The sequence below is a fragment of the Hemiscyllium ocellatum genome, chromosome 42 (assembly GCF_020745735.1).
Source record: "Hemiscyllium ocellatum isolate sHemOce1 chromosome 42, sHemOce1.pat.X.cur, whole genome shotgun sequence".
In the NCBI taxonomy this organism is placed as follows: domain Eukaryota; kingdom Metazoa; phylum Chordata; class Chondrichthyes; order Orectolobiformes; family Hemiscylliidae; genus Hemiscyllium; species Hemiscyllium ocellatum.
This window is the reverse complement of record NC_083442.1, coordinates 13,130,190-13,145,117: the sequence shown is the minus strand read 5'-3', so window position 1 is coordinate 13,145,117 and position 14,928 is coordinate 13,130,190. Positions and strand designations below refer to the sequence as shown.

General features: G+C 43.9%; 1 protein-coding gene across 9 annotated transcripts in view; it reads left to right on the top strand.

The window, feature by feature from the left end:
• Positions 1-14,928, top strand: part of LOC132834854 (zinc finger protein 609-like) — a 229,418-nt gene that overhangs the window by 174,896 nt on the left and 39,594 nt on the right. For all 9 annotated transcript variants that reach the window (XM_060853944.1, XM_060853943.1, XM_060853945.1 and 6 more), the window contains one exon: positions 2,334-4,794. In XM_060853944.1, the coding sequence (XP_060709927.1) occupies positions 2,334-4,794 (2,461 nt within the window). The remainder of the gene's footprint in view (positions 1-2,333; positions 4,795-14,928) is intronic.

The following is a 14,928-nucleotide window of genomic DNA, read 5'->3' as shown; positions in this document are numbered from 1 at the left end:
CCTGATAAATCTTTTCTGAACACTCTATTTAATAATATCCTTTCGAGAGCAGGGCAACCAGAACTGTACACAGTTCTCCAAACGTGGTCTCACCAATGTACAACCTTAACATAATGTTCCAACTCCTAAACTCAGTAGTCTAAGCAATGAAGGCAAGCATGCTAAACATGTTCTTAACCACCCTGTCTACATGTGGTGCAACTTCCAAAGAACCATATGCCTGAACTCCTTGGTTTCTTTGTTTGACAGTGCTACCCAGGGCTCTACCATTAACTGTATAAGTCTTACTCTTGTTTGTTTTTCCAAAATGTAATACCTCACATTTATATCCAAATTAAACTCCATCTGCCACTGCTCAGCCCATTGGCCTGATTGATCAAGATTCCTTTATAATCTTCACTGCTGACAATGCCACCAATTTTAGTGTCATCTGCAAACCTAGTAACCATGCCTCCTGAATTCTCATCCAAATCGTTTATATAAATTACAAACAAAAGTGGACCCAACACCAATCCCTGCAGAACACCATTGGTTACAGGCCTCCAGTTCACCACCAACTTCTGCCTCCTACTGTCAAGCCAATTTAATATCCATTTGGCAAGCTTTCCCTGAATCCATGTGATCTAACTTTACTAATTAGTTTACCATATGGAACCTTGTCAAAGGCTTAGTCCATGTAGAAAATGTCTACTGCTCTGTCCTCCTCAATCTTTTTGGTTATATCCTCAGTCAAGTTAGTGAGGCATGACTTCCCATGCACAAAGCTGACTATCCCTAATCAGACCTTGCCTCCCCAAATGTATGTAAATCTTATCTCTCAGAATCTCCTCCATGAACTTACCTACCACTAATGCCAAACTCTCACATCTAACACCAGCCAGCCTCCTGTCCTCGGACACCTCACCCAAGGCTGCAAATGGTGCAAATATCTCTCTTAGGTCTCCCGCAATTTCTTCCCTAACTTCTCTCAATGCCCTGGGATACATTTGGTCAGATCCTAGAGATTTATCCACCTTGGATCTTTAAGACATGCAGTGCTTCCTTTTACATAATGTGGACTGTTTTCAAGACCTCCGTATTTATTTTCCCAAGTTCCCTAATCTCCATTTCTTAATCTACAGTAGAAACTGATGCAAAATATTTGTTTATTATCTCTCATCTCCCGTGGTTCTACACATAGACAACCTCATTGATCTTTAAGGGGCCCTATTTTCTCCTAGTTGCTTTTTTGCTCTTCATGTATTTGTAGAATCTCTTTGGATTATCTTTAGCCTTGGAAGATAAGATTATCTCATATTCCCTTTTTGCCCTCCTGATTTCCTTGCATCCCTTATACTCTTCAAGAGATTCACTTCATCGCAATTGTCTCTACCAGAATGACTCCTTAGCCTTGATCAGAGCCTCAATATTTTTATTCATCCATTGTTCCCTTTTCTTAGCAATCTTACTTTTCACTCTTACAGGAACATAATGCCTCTGAACTCTCGTGATCTCACTTTTGAAAGCGTCCCAGTTGCCAGCCATCCCTTTACCTGAGAACAGTCTACTCCAATCAACTCTCAAAAGTTCCTTGGAAGTTTCATACCATCAAAAATTTGAAAAGGACCCAAAAGCATTTGTAAACTCCTTCCCTATTAGAATCCCTACAGTGTGGAAATAGGCTATTTTGGCCCAACAAATCCACACTGACCCTCCAAAGTGTATCCCACCCAGATCCATTCCCCTCCCCTATGACTGTATAGTTTCCCTGACTAATGCATCTAACCTACACATCCCCGAACATCATGGACAATTTAGCGTGGCCAGTTCACCCTAACCTGCACATCTTTGAACTGTGGGAGGAAACCAGAGCACTCAGAGAATGTGCAAACTCCACACAGACAGTCACCCGAGGCCAGAATTGAACCTGGGTCCCTGGTGCTATGAGAAGGCAGTGCTAACCACTGAGACACCAAACTACCCTTAATTGATTTTCGTCCTTTTCCATTTAACTTTGGGAAACAGCCTGAAGACCTTGACTTTTTTTTATAGAAAGCTTACCAAAGAAAAAGCCTCCTGCAGTAAAAGCTTTATCTGCGTTCACTCTTCAACTCAGCATTGTCCTTTCCGTTGTGTTTTGAATGTACTTAATATCTTAGAATGTATTGTTGAACCTTTATTATCCTCACTTTCTTATGTAGTGATTGGGTTTCATAAGTAGAACTGCTCTTTGTAAGTGCCGACCCCTTTCATTCTCCCCTAAACTTGGTTGTGAACATTCTTTAAATGAGAAATCCTACAGTGTTCTCTTCTTTAGCTCACTGTGGTTGTTGATTGTTATGTGCCTTCTCTAGATTTTGTGAATCACCGACGAGTGACCTTGAAATGAGAGGAAACAATCGAGGTAGGGGGAAGCGGACCCGCCCTACTACAAATGCCCCAGTGATTGAGGCCACCACGGTGCCAGACAACAAGGTAGTCACCAAAACCCGGGCATGCACGAGTAGCAAGGGGCGCCGGGGCAGCCAGAACTCCTCGGACAGACGTACCCCAACAAACACAGTCGAGGACGTCAAGGCAAGCCCGTCGTCTGGAAACAAAAGGAAAAACAAGCCTGCTCCAGACTTGGATGTAACCTCGAGTTCTGAGGACTCAAAAGGAGGGAAGAGGATGCGTTCAAATTCACGCGGAACTGCAACCCTGACTCCGGTTACAGGGATGAAAAGCGAGCCGCCTGTGCCCGAGCATAACTGCCCGTCACCCGTTCTCATTGATTGTCCGCACCCCAACTGCAACAAGAAATACAAGCACATTAATGGCCTCCGCTATCATCAGGCCCATGCGCATACAGACAGTGACGGGAAACTCGAAGGAGATATTGACAGCGAGGAGAAGAACTCAGATGGTGAGGATTGCACCCAACACCCATCGCTGAGCCAGGATTCCAGCAGCTGCAATGGCTCCTCCAGCTCTCACACATTCTGCCAGGCAAAGGGCTCCATGTCCCCTGCTCGCTCAGTCACACCCAAAGGCAGGAGAGAAGGCAGCATGGAAGCTCATAGTCCTTCGCCTGCCGCAAAGCTCATTGCTGGGAAGGGCTCTAGTAAAAAGAAAGTCTCTTCAGAGGCTGATACTGAGTCTGGTGGGATGTATAATATTGAGTGTGCAGAAGAAGGGCCTCCAGTGGCCAGCCCAAGTGATGATACAGGCAATGACGGAGACGATTCAAGTGAAAAGAAGTCAGTCTTGGAAAAGGATAAAGCCAAGAAGTCAAATAGTTTGAAATCAGAGAAGCTTCCACTCAAAACCAAATCAGCCAGGCCCATTGTCCCTGCCATGCCTGCGCAGATGTACAGCTTTCCCACTACTGGGTTTACTGCATCTGGTCCCGGGCCTGCTCAGAGCCTGGCCACCACTGTGGTCCAAGCGATGTCCAAGAGCCCCCCACTCAAAGCCATTCAACCCAAGCCAACTGTCATGGGGGAGCCGTCAACAGTCAACCCAGCTCTCACCCCCTTAAAAGAGAAGAAGAAGAAAGAAAAGAAGAAGAAGGATGCCAAGGAAGCAGCAAGTCCCAAGCCACTGGGGAAAGGAGGAAAGCCTGAGGATGGCAAAAGCCCCTTCCGAGATTCCTCCGCAGATGCTGCTCCCAAAGGCGAGGGCCTCCTAAATGGTTCTTCTGAGTCACATGAGAGTCGCTTGGCAAGTATCAAAGCCGAAGCGGACAAAATCTACAGCTTCACCGACAATGCCCCGAGTCCCTCCATTGGCACAGCCAGCAGGCTAGAAGGCAGCAGCTTGGTAACACCCATCACTCCCTTACACGTGGTGACACAGAATGGAGCTGACAGTTCATCCGTCAAGACCAATAGCCCAGCTTACTCTGACATCTCGGACGCAGGAGAAGATGGAGAGGGGAAGGGAGAAGGTGCCAAAGTCAAAACAACATCTCCGGACCAAATGGCGAAGGAAAGTGCCAAGAAAGCATTATTTTCCTCCTCATCGTCGACCTCCTCTTCTTCTTCATCCTCTTCTTCAAGAACTCAGCCACCTTTAAGTAAGGAAACTCACTCTCCTTACTATCAAGGTTATGAAGCCTACTACTCTCCAAACTACCCCCACTCGAGCCCTGGGGGTGCCAGTAGTGGTTCAGGAGCAGTCAGTCATTCGGTCAAAATCAAGAAGGAAGTAGAGGAGGAGGGTGCAGAGGTGAGGGTCAAGGTTGAAAACGCAGACGATAAAAAGATTGACATGGGCACTACAAGTCACCATCCTTCAGTGATCCAGCAAAGGCCCCAAATGTACATGCAGCCTCTCTATTACGGCCAGTATGCATATATGCCTCAGTATGGGTACAGTGAGCAGGGATACCACAGTCATGTAATGAGCACAAATCCAGCATACAGGCAGCAATACGAAAAACTCTGTGAGGAACAACACAAGCAGAGGCAAGAGCAGAATCGTGGGAAACACAACACCAACGACACCGAGAAGAAGCAAGAGCATAGCATTAAAGATCGAGACAGGGAGGAATGGAAACAGAAGTCTTCTGCCTCAGCCACACTGTCAAAAGCCCCGAGCCTGACAGACCTTGCAAAGCCGGTGCCCAACAAACCTAAGGACTCAACGGACTCCATGAAATATGCCATTATGGCAAAAGCAGACGATGTCTCCAAGGTGCAGTCCCAGCAAGCTGAGGGACTAAAGATGAAATTGACTGAGGGGAGCCACCTTGGCAGGGAGTTGTGTGAAACCAAACCCAGTCTAGAGTCCAGCAAACACTCAGGAATGGATCCAACACTATGGTACAGACAGGTAAGAAGCAAATTCTGAAATCATACAGCTTACAGGTTGTTCTACACTAACAACCACCGTCAATACCCCAGCCCCACCTATCCTCCACCCCAGATGAAGAATTAACAACAAAATTTCACTGTTATTTTTACATCAAAATGAATTGGAATCCACCTAAGTTAAATATGAACTAATAGTCAAATGATACATAAGTCGATAAATTTCACTTTAAAGTCTAAATATGACAAAGATATATCTTACAAAGCCACAGAGACCTGCATCACTCCCCACAGACAAGTGCAGTTCCAACTTTCTCTAATATAATCTCTGATGCGTAGAATGTCTCAAATTTCCACTCAATTGATTCCGTCTCTAAATCACATTCGTTACTAGCTGGATTCTACCTCAGGTTTTTGGAGGTGGTCATCACCAGAATGGTATGCACCTGTACAATAACCTTAGCTAGGTTTGCAACAGTCTTAGTGACATAAATTGCTCTTCAATAAATCGCAGCAAATGGTCTGGTCAGCTCTGACAGAACCAAAGCAGCAACACTAGAATTGTCCAATTCCACAGAATGCTTCTACATTCTGTCCTGTTTTACTGTGTTACACACATCATCTTCTCTTTCTGCCATCTGCAGATCTCTTAGCAGTCCCTTTCGAACATTTTAAAAAAAAAGAACAGTTACTTCTATGTACATTTTGAAGAAATTATGAATTTAACTTGCTGCATTGCTTCCAGCTCAAAAGTCATCATGAACTATATCTTCACCTAACCTGACCGCAACACAATGGCATTGCCAGACTTGATTTAAAGGCCAGTCAATCGTGAAATCTGTTCCAAATAGCATAGAATTAAAATGCAAACAAAACTGATGCAAATATAAGGAAAGAACTTGAATTAATGAATTGCCCATTACATCCTCGACATGGCCCAAAATTCTTGATGGCCAATAAATTATGTTTTGAAATGCGTTGCTTCCTTGAAAGCAAACCTGAACTGATTTACACACAGCAAAGTGCCAAATTAAACTTACAAGATAAATGGTTGGATAATCTGCTTTTTTGTTGGTAATGACCACAGAGTTGCTCAGGACACACACAACTTCTCTTTCTAGGAGAAGAACTATGGCTTCCCTTTATGTCCAACTGAATAAACACACAAGGCCACATTTTAATGTATTGTTCAAAGTTTGGTTCCCGTGGACACTATAGCATTTCTATAACAATGCACTGCAATGTTAAGTTATGGAGTGAAGTTTACTCCCACAACCTTTTGACTCAACAAAAACTGCAACATTAATTTCTGTCGCACCATTAACGTAATGAAATTTCCCAAAGCCAATTCACGGGAGCATTATAAAACAAAATATGACACGAAGCCATGGTACAGAATGAGAGAACTGGCAAACAAAGTTTCGGAATAGTTCACTGTAGAGGCAACCAAGGCATGAATGAGGGTTTCGCAACAGATGACTTGAGGAAGGTTAGTGACAATTGGGCGATGTCGCTATGGGTTCAAATGGTGCAAAGGAGAAAATGGTGAATATTCACGTTGGTATGAACGTGAGGCCAGAAACACATCTTAGGATCAAACATGACACCAAAGTTGTGAACATCATGGCTTAATCTTTGACTATCGCCAGGGAGATGGTTGGAATCGGTAGCTAGGAAGGAGCTGAAACCAATGGCATCAGACATCCCATGCATTATTGGAGGAAGGTTTTGCTCATCCAGTAGTGGCTCTCAGGTGAGCAGACTGATCACTTTGCAGCAGTGAGGAGTTGAGAAAGTGGTAGTAGATTAAAACTAGGTTTTGTTGTAAAACTTTACTGTAAAACCAATGATATGACTGAAGGGCAGCATCTAAATCAGGAACTGAGATGTGAGGTGGCATGGATCAATCCTTAGTGGACACCAGGAGTTGTGAGTGTAGGAGAAAATAGGGAAACTATTGTAAGTGATTCTTTGGCTGCAGCTGGATGGAGAAGAATGGGACCATGGGAAAGCAGTCCCACTCCGCTGGAGAGCTGTTGGAGGGAAATAATGTGGTCAACTGTGTCAGAGACTGCAGGTGCTTCAAAAAGGATGAGGGGGAATATTAACCTTGACACAGTCTGCAGAATGTCACATTAGAGCTTTTCAGTACTATGGCAGGGCAGAAATGGATTGGTAAAATTCAGCTTAGAGTTGTAGCAAAGGGAGAAACAATTAGAGATTCATTGTGGTTTGCAAGGACTGTGGTCTAAAGCTTTTTTTGAGGGGGAAATACAAATGCTGCAGGTGTGAGTATTTCAAGCATTTACTGTACTCATCCAAATTCCAGCATCTTTCGTATTTTGCTTTCGTTATAATGAAATTAAAGTTAACTTAGTCCTCTTAAAGTTTGGGGAGAAGAACTATCAGAGCTAATATTTTAGATCTGGTTAGTTAATATCACTCTGGGTGCTGTATAACCCTGTTTTTAAAACTTAGGTCCACTCTTTTGCAATTTGGGGTGATAAATTTTTCAATTTATTTGAAAAGGTAGTCCTCTCAAATTATATTCTGTGTACCGTTGCATACTGGACATCATGTGAGTGACTGTGAATGCCACAAAGCTGAATTTTGACTAGGACTTACAAAAGATGAGTCACCTAGATTAATTTCTTTTTTAAAATCTCTTTCCCTCTCAAATAATCCCAGTTGGTAAACCAAGGCTGAAGTCCTTGAAACTATTAAGATTTCACAAAGTATTACTGTTGCTTTTTGTGTCAGGTGATTCCATCCTGGCAGTGATTGAGGGTCTAACAACCTCATTGTCCTTGAGCTAGACTGCGTCAAAATCAATCAGAGTTGGCAGACATGGATCCCTTTGAACTTGGTTGTGATAGCCAGTGTTTGTTATACAGAACACGAGTCACTGGCTACATTAAGGGAAAAGGCAAAGCAGTCAGGGAATGGCCAGGAAATTGGATAAGTATCAGAAGCGAAAATATTTGAAGGCTACATTGGAAATGTCAGAGAGCTGGGGCTAACTATATTGCTTATGCGGGACAATTGGGCGATGTCGCTATGGGTTAAAATGGTGCAAAGGAGAAAATGGTGAATATTCACGTTGGTATGAACGTGAGGTCAGAAACACATCTTAGGATCAAACATGACACCAAAGTTGTGAACATCATGGCTTAATCTTTGACTATCGCCAGGGAGATGGTTGGAATCGGTAGCTAGGAAGGAGCAAAACCCAATGGCTTCAGATATCCCATGCATTATTGGAGGAAGGTTTTGCTCATCCAGTAGTGGCTCTCAGGTGAGCAGACTGATCACTTTGCAGCAGTGAGGAGTTGAGAAAGTGGTAGTAGATTAAAACTAGGTTTTGTTGTAAAACTTTACTGTAAAACCAATGATATGACTGAAGGGCAGCATCTAAATCAGGAACTGAGGTGTGAGGTGGCATGGATCAATCCTTAGTGGAATCAGAGGTTGTGGGTGTAGAAGAAAATAGGGAAACTATTTCATCACCATCGACCAAATATCCTTCCCCCATGTCATAACCATTGAACAAATATATGAAAAATAAATTTCCATTATCTGTGAAGAAGAGTATTGAAATACTTCAAAACTGATTCCAGAATGTTCTCAGAAGAACTGCATAAAGTGCAGCTGAAGACTGTTCTTCCTTTTTTTTAGGCATGAGCATTGGCTCGAAACTATGGAATTTCTTTCACTCAGAATTCACATTTTTCATTCAGTTAAATAGACCTAGTGTCACTGGTTTAATAAAAACTGATTCAGCATAAATTCAGATTATGGAAGTATACTTTAGACATTGCAAGCCAAGCAACATCAGCAGATGGAGAAATCAATGTTTTGGTTACAATCCTCCTTCAGGACAAGAATTGGGGATGGGGGTAGGGGGAGCTACAGATAAAGAAGGGTATAGGGTGGGGAGAGTAACACATTGATGAGATAGTGATGGTGAACACAGCTGGTGGGTACGACCTGGTTGATGGATGTGAGGGATGAATCCGTTTGGTAGCTGGACGGAAGGATCGGTGGGTGGCATGGAAGGGAGGAGGTGGGACTGGAAAGGGAGTTGGGGGATGGGTGGGAAGGTTATTTGAAACTGGAGAACTCAAAGTGAAATCTTCCAACTTGTAGGCTTCCAAGTGGACGATAAAGTGTTTTTTTAGATTAGACTAGACTTACAGTGTGGAAACAGGCCCTTCGGCCCAACAAGTCCACACCGACCCGCCGAAGCGAAACCCACCCATACCCCTACATTACCCCCTACCTAACACTACGGGCAATTTAGCATGGCCAATTCACCTGACCCGCACATCTTTGGACTGTGGGAGGAAACCGGAGCCCCCGGAGGAAACCCACGCAGACACGGGGAGAACGTGCAAACTCCACACAGTCAGTCGCCTGAGTCGGGAATTGAACCCGGGTCTTCAGGCGCTGTGAGGCAGCAGTGCTAACCACTGTGCCACCGTGCCGCCCACATTGTTGCTCTAATTTGCAGTCTGATTCACCATGGCAATGGAGGAGGCCAATGATGAAAATGTTGGAGAGGGAGTGGGAGGGGAATTGAAATGGGTGGTGACTGGGACGTCAGGCTAGCCATTTTGGGCCTGGTGAAGATGCTTGGTGAAATGGTCACCTGGACTACATTGGCTCTCACTGATGTAGAGAAGACCACATTGAGGATAATATGTTGGATGCAGAGGTTGGTGAGGTGGAAAGTGAGAACAAGGGGAACCCTATCTTTATTATGTTTGGAGGGGGGTGGTGGTTCAGAGCAATGGAATGGGGAATGGAGGAGGTGCAGTGGAGGGCTATCATAACCGACTATTGTCGAACAATTCCCTTGTCAGTTTGTACACTGTTACTGTTCGCCAATTCTTCTGCCATTACATAGGTGACTGCATCCTGCACTCAGACTGAACTGAAGCCATTTATCAACTTTGTTAACAACTTCCACACCGCCCTCAAATTCACTCAGACACCTCCCTCACCTTTCTTGACCTCTCCGTTTCCATCCCGGGAGACAGTTTACGCACCAACATTTACTGTAAACCCACAGACTCCCATAGCTACCTGGACTACACCTCGTCCCACCCTGTAGTCTGTAAAAACTCCATCCCACTTTCCCAATTCCTCCATCTCCATTACATCTGCTCTGATGTGGAGACACTCCCCTTCCAGATGTCCTCCTATTTCAAACAGCAGTTTTCCCCCCTCTGCCATCCAGACAGCTCACCACCACACCTCACCTAGTCCCTGTTCCACTGCTGTAAAACACCACCTCCTTTACCTATAGCTCCCTTCTACCCCCACATCTAGTCCTGAAGAAGGGTTACTGCCCAAAATGTTGACTTCTCCACTTCCTGACGCTGCCTGGCTTGCTGTGTTCTTATAGCCTCCGGCTTGTCTACTTTGGATTCCAGCATCTACAGTTTTTTTTGTCTCTGCTTTAAGCATTAGCTTAACATCTTCAGATTTTCAGTGTTGCAGCTGCGATTCCACCTCCCCATTCCCCCCTCTGTTTCCAAGGAAAGTATATGACATAGGTGGTTTGTGTCGTTTGAAATGCCCACTGATCTGTCCATTTCTGTATTGAGAATGGTGCCATTCTGCTATTACTTTAGCTAACACCTAGATGTCTCTCCATTAGGAATCAGGTTTGAAATATTCAGGGCACACTCCTATTGCTATCTGTTTTAACAATTGAATGAGAGAGCTTTGTATACGTTTTAAATGCAAGTTAGTGTGAAAAGGATTTCACCATGACATTGCCATAAAGTAGAATTTCACTTTGTCTCCTTCATCGAAATTGATAGCTGAACATTTTACACAGGTTGTTCACATTCTGTACTGAATTTCTGTGTTAAACATAAAAATTAGGAGCAGGAGTAGGCCTCCTGGCCTTTCGAGCCTGCTCCACCACTCAATAAAAAGACAGCTGATCTTTTCATGGACTCATTCCACTTACCCACCTGCTCACCATAACCCTTAATTCCTTTACTGTGTCTCTTTGCCTGAAAAACATTCAGTGAGGTAGTCTCAGCTGCTTCACTGGGTGGGGAATTCCACAGATTCACAACCCTTTGGGTGAAGAAGTACCTCCCTCAATTCAGCCCGAAATCTGGTCTCCCTTATTGAGAAGTTGAACCCCCTAGTTCAAGTTTCACCCACCAGTGGAAATGGAAATCTTGGAGATATGAACAGAAAATGCAAACTTCTAATATAATTAATCTGAGCTGAAAGTTTTTTGGAATTAAAACATTGTTGGTGCTAATTGCTTAATTAACTCTGCGATAGTGGCAAAGGAGTGATCCTTAACCATGGAGCCTTTCCTGATCCCAGTGCCTTCAGGCTAATGCTGATGATATGTAGATGCCTGGACTGCTGAGGACTGCACTGGACTAATGCTGCGATGTTTTCCTGGATGTCCTGGTGATGTTCATGCTCCTCATCCATGTTCCTTTGAAGTTGCAGAGCCACACACACACACACCTTGCAGAAGCAAACAGAATTAGAAGCAATGTAGATCCTGGCTAATGCATGAAACTTAGCTACTGAGGTGTGACAGTCACAGGAATATTGACTGGCATCTGTAGAACGTTAGAAACATTGCAGCATGGAAAGAAGCCATTCAGCCTGTTGTGCCTGCACCAGCTGAATGAATGATCTAACCCCAACTGACCATCAGAGTCAGATCCCAATTCCTTCTCAGTGACAGGTTCTGCCTGAAACACTAAACTGGACAGTCAAGTCCAGACAGCCACCATCTGCGGGGTGAAAACTTTTGGGATGTGGGTGTTGCTGGCTAGGGAGCAATTATTGCCCCTTGTTAAATACCCTGTTAATAGTCAGCTGCATCGCTGTGGGTCTGGAGTTACATGTAGGTCAAAGCAAGTGAGGATGGTAATTTCTTTCCCTCAGTGAACCAGTTGGGTCTTTCCAACAATTGACAATGCATTCCTGGTCGTCTCTTTAATTCTCTTTAATAGATTCTTTTTATTGAATTCAAATTCCATTTGCTGTGGCAGGATTCAAACCTTTGTCCCTCGAACATTCCCTGAGATTCTGGATTAATAATATTAACAATAAGACCACTAGACTATCGCCCATCCTTACATCCCCGCTAATCCTTCTCCCTCGTAATTGACCTCTCCTAGTTTTCCGTGTCCAATCTATCCAAACCTCTCATTATTTTACACACATCAATCAAACCTCCTCTTTTTGAGCTATAACCAGATATCACCCTCGGGAGAGGGCAGTAATTTATTGGGAACACAGGGTGAGTTACATTTGCTCTTTGGAACACAAAGGAAAGTTTCTTATCTATCGTTTTTAACATAAAATGCGAGGAATATTGTTGAAAAAATAAATCTGCATATTGCTCAATCCTTGCCTCACTTGTTGCAATATGGGGCAGTTTGTCATCCTTCTATTGTGGGGGAAGAGAAATTCACAGCAATATTAATTTTAAGTGGTATTAGAACTGTTGATTTTTTTCAGACCCACGCTGTGGCAAGTCCCAGTTTTAGGTTAGACTGAACTTGCAAGAAGAGATTAGATGGCATTAGAAGACATCTGTCGTAAACAATAAAATTCGACGAAGGGATGCATTGTCTGCAAAGTATAGTGGCCTGTCCCATGCATGTCACTGCCCATGATTGTTTGAATTGACAGAGTCTCACTTATGCTTTAGTGAAGCTGAAGTGCATCTGTTTTGTCTGACAAACTTGGGCCGAGGAAGCACATGTTTTGGTGGGCAATTATAACACTGCTGCCTGCTCAAAACAAGAACGATTGCTAATTGGCTGAAAGTCTTGCTTAGGATCAGAGGGGTAAACAACTAAGAGATCTGGTAAGAATTTTATTTTCCTGTGACAGAGAAGCTGATCTGAGTGAGTTGTCAAGTTAATTATGAAATACAGTTGAGGTTGGATCACCTTTCCTGGACAGCAGCAGTTCTGGCATTGATGCAGCTCCCAGGAGCTTGTTTTAATGTGGGTTTGCTTGCTTGTCAGGTGAGAAGTGCATCGCCATGTGAAATGGAACCAGGGTTCGATGTCCAAACAGCCATTGCCATGTCCTTGGAGGGTGGCATTGCATTTTCTTTGCCCTGTCCTCAGACCTCTACTACCTAAGATCAGAATAGTTTGAAGGGATGACTCTGAGAGCTCATGGGTCAAGTATTTATCCCAAAATGTTAAGTTTCCCCCAGGGTGGCAGCAGGGGATGAGGGTCTTCACCTTCTGGCTGTGTTAAGAGGGGAGGACCTTCGAGTTTCCCTTCAACACAGTTTTAAATTTACTGCTGCTACAACAGAAAGCTCACTGATTTGACCCTCCATCTGGAGGGTAATGTCTGTAAGACCATAAGACACGGGAGCAGAAATTAGGCCATTCAGCCCATTGAGTCTGCTCCTCCATTCAGTTATGGTTGATAGGTTTTTCAACCCCATTTTCCGGCTTTCTCCCTGTAACCTTTTATCCCCTTGGCACTTATATCTCTGTTTTAAATATACTCAGTAACCTGACCTCCACAGCCTTCTGTGGCAATGAATTCCAAAGATTCCCCACTCTCTGGCTGAACGAGTTTCTCCTTAACTCTGTTCTGAAAGGTCTTCCCTTTACTGTAAGGATGTGCTCTCTGCATCCTAATCTCCCCTGCCAACAGAAGTATCTTCCCAACATCCACTCTGTCCAGGCCATTCAGTACTCTGTAAGTTTCAATCAAATCCCCCTCCCTCACCCCCCCCTTATCCTTCGAAACCCCATTGAATATAGTCGCAGAGACCTCAAACATTCCTCATATGTTAAGCCTTTCATTCCTGGGATCAGTCTCGTGAACCTTCTCTGGCCAATGCATCTTTCCTGCGGTAAGGGGCTGAAAATTGCTCACAATACTCTAAGGCACTGGTCAGAACACATTTATAAAGCCCTAGAAGAACATCTCTGCTTTTATATTCTAGTCCTCTTGAGATGAATGATAACATTGTATTTGCCTTCCAAACTACCAACTCAATCTGCAAGTTTACCTTAAGAGAATCATGAACTAGGACTCCCAAATTCTTTTGCACTTCAGACTTCTGAATTTTCTCCCCATTTAGAATACAATCCATGCTTCTATTCTTCCTACGAAAGTGCATATCCTTACACTTCCACACATTGTATTTCACCTGCCATTTCTTTGCCTACTCTCCCAATCTGTTTAAATCTTTCTGCTCAGTATTATCTGCCCCTGTACCCATCTTGGTGTTACCTGCAAAACTAGCCAGAACGCCCTCAGTTCCTTCCTCCAGATGGTTAATGTATAAAGTGAAAAGTTGTGGTCCCAACACCGACCCTTGTGAAACGCTACTTGTCTCCAACTGCCATCCTGAGAAGGTCCCTTTTATACCCACTCTCTGCCTTCTGTGAGACAGCCAAGCTTCTATCCACGCTAGTAGCTGGCCTCCAACACCATGGGTCCTTATCTTACTCAGCAATCTCCTGTGCGGCACTTTATCAAAGGCCTTCTGGAAGTCCAGGTAGACAACATCCATTGGCTCTCCTTGGTCTAACCTACTTGTTTAACTCCTCAAAGAATTCTAACAGATTTGTCAAGCATGACCTCCCTTGATGAAACCATGCTGATTTTGCCCTATTTTACCATGCACTTCCAAGTATTTAGAAGGTGTCCGTTAGGTGGCAGTATGGCGTTACGCAAGAAAATCTCTGATTACTATCCATAATTACAGTTTTGAGGTGTCTATGACATCAGCTTAACTCAGATGGCCCCATAATTAGTTAGACAGCCAGTGTTCTCTGCTAGAGCATGCTCTTGGAAAATAACTCTCCCCTCAACCTCGACACGTGTTTGTTTCAGGGATGTGAAGAGAACATTATTTATATTTTTTATAAGAGAGCACTTTGTCCATTACCATCTAAAGCACAACTTCCAGTACTCTTGGGAGAGTTGGCTGAAGCCCTTCCTAATCAGGTCGATCTTACAATTAAGCCACATGAGTAAACTCAGAAGAATAGGTTAGTCACTTCTTTATGAGGTCTGAAACGTGACTTCCCTCTGACCTTTGAAATGTTGTTTAATCTGTGTTTTTCTGCCAACCGCGAGCTCCAATCTTGGTTGGCTGCTCTGTTGGATGATCTTACAT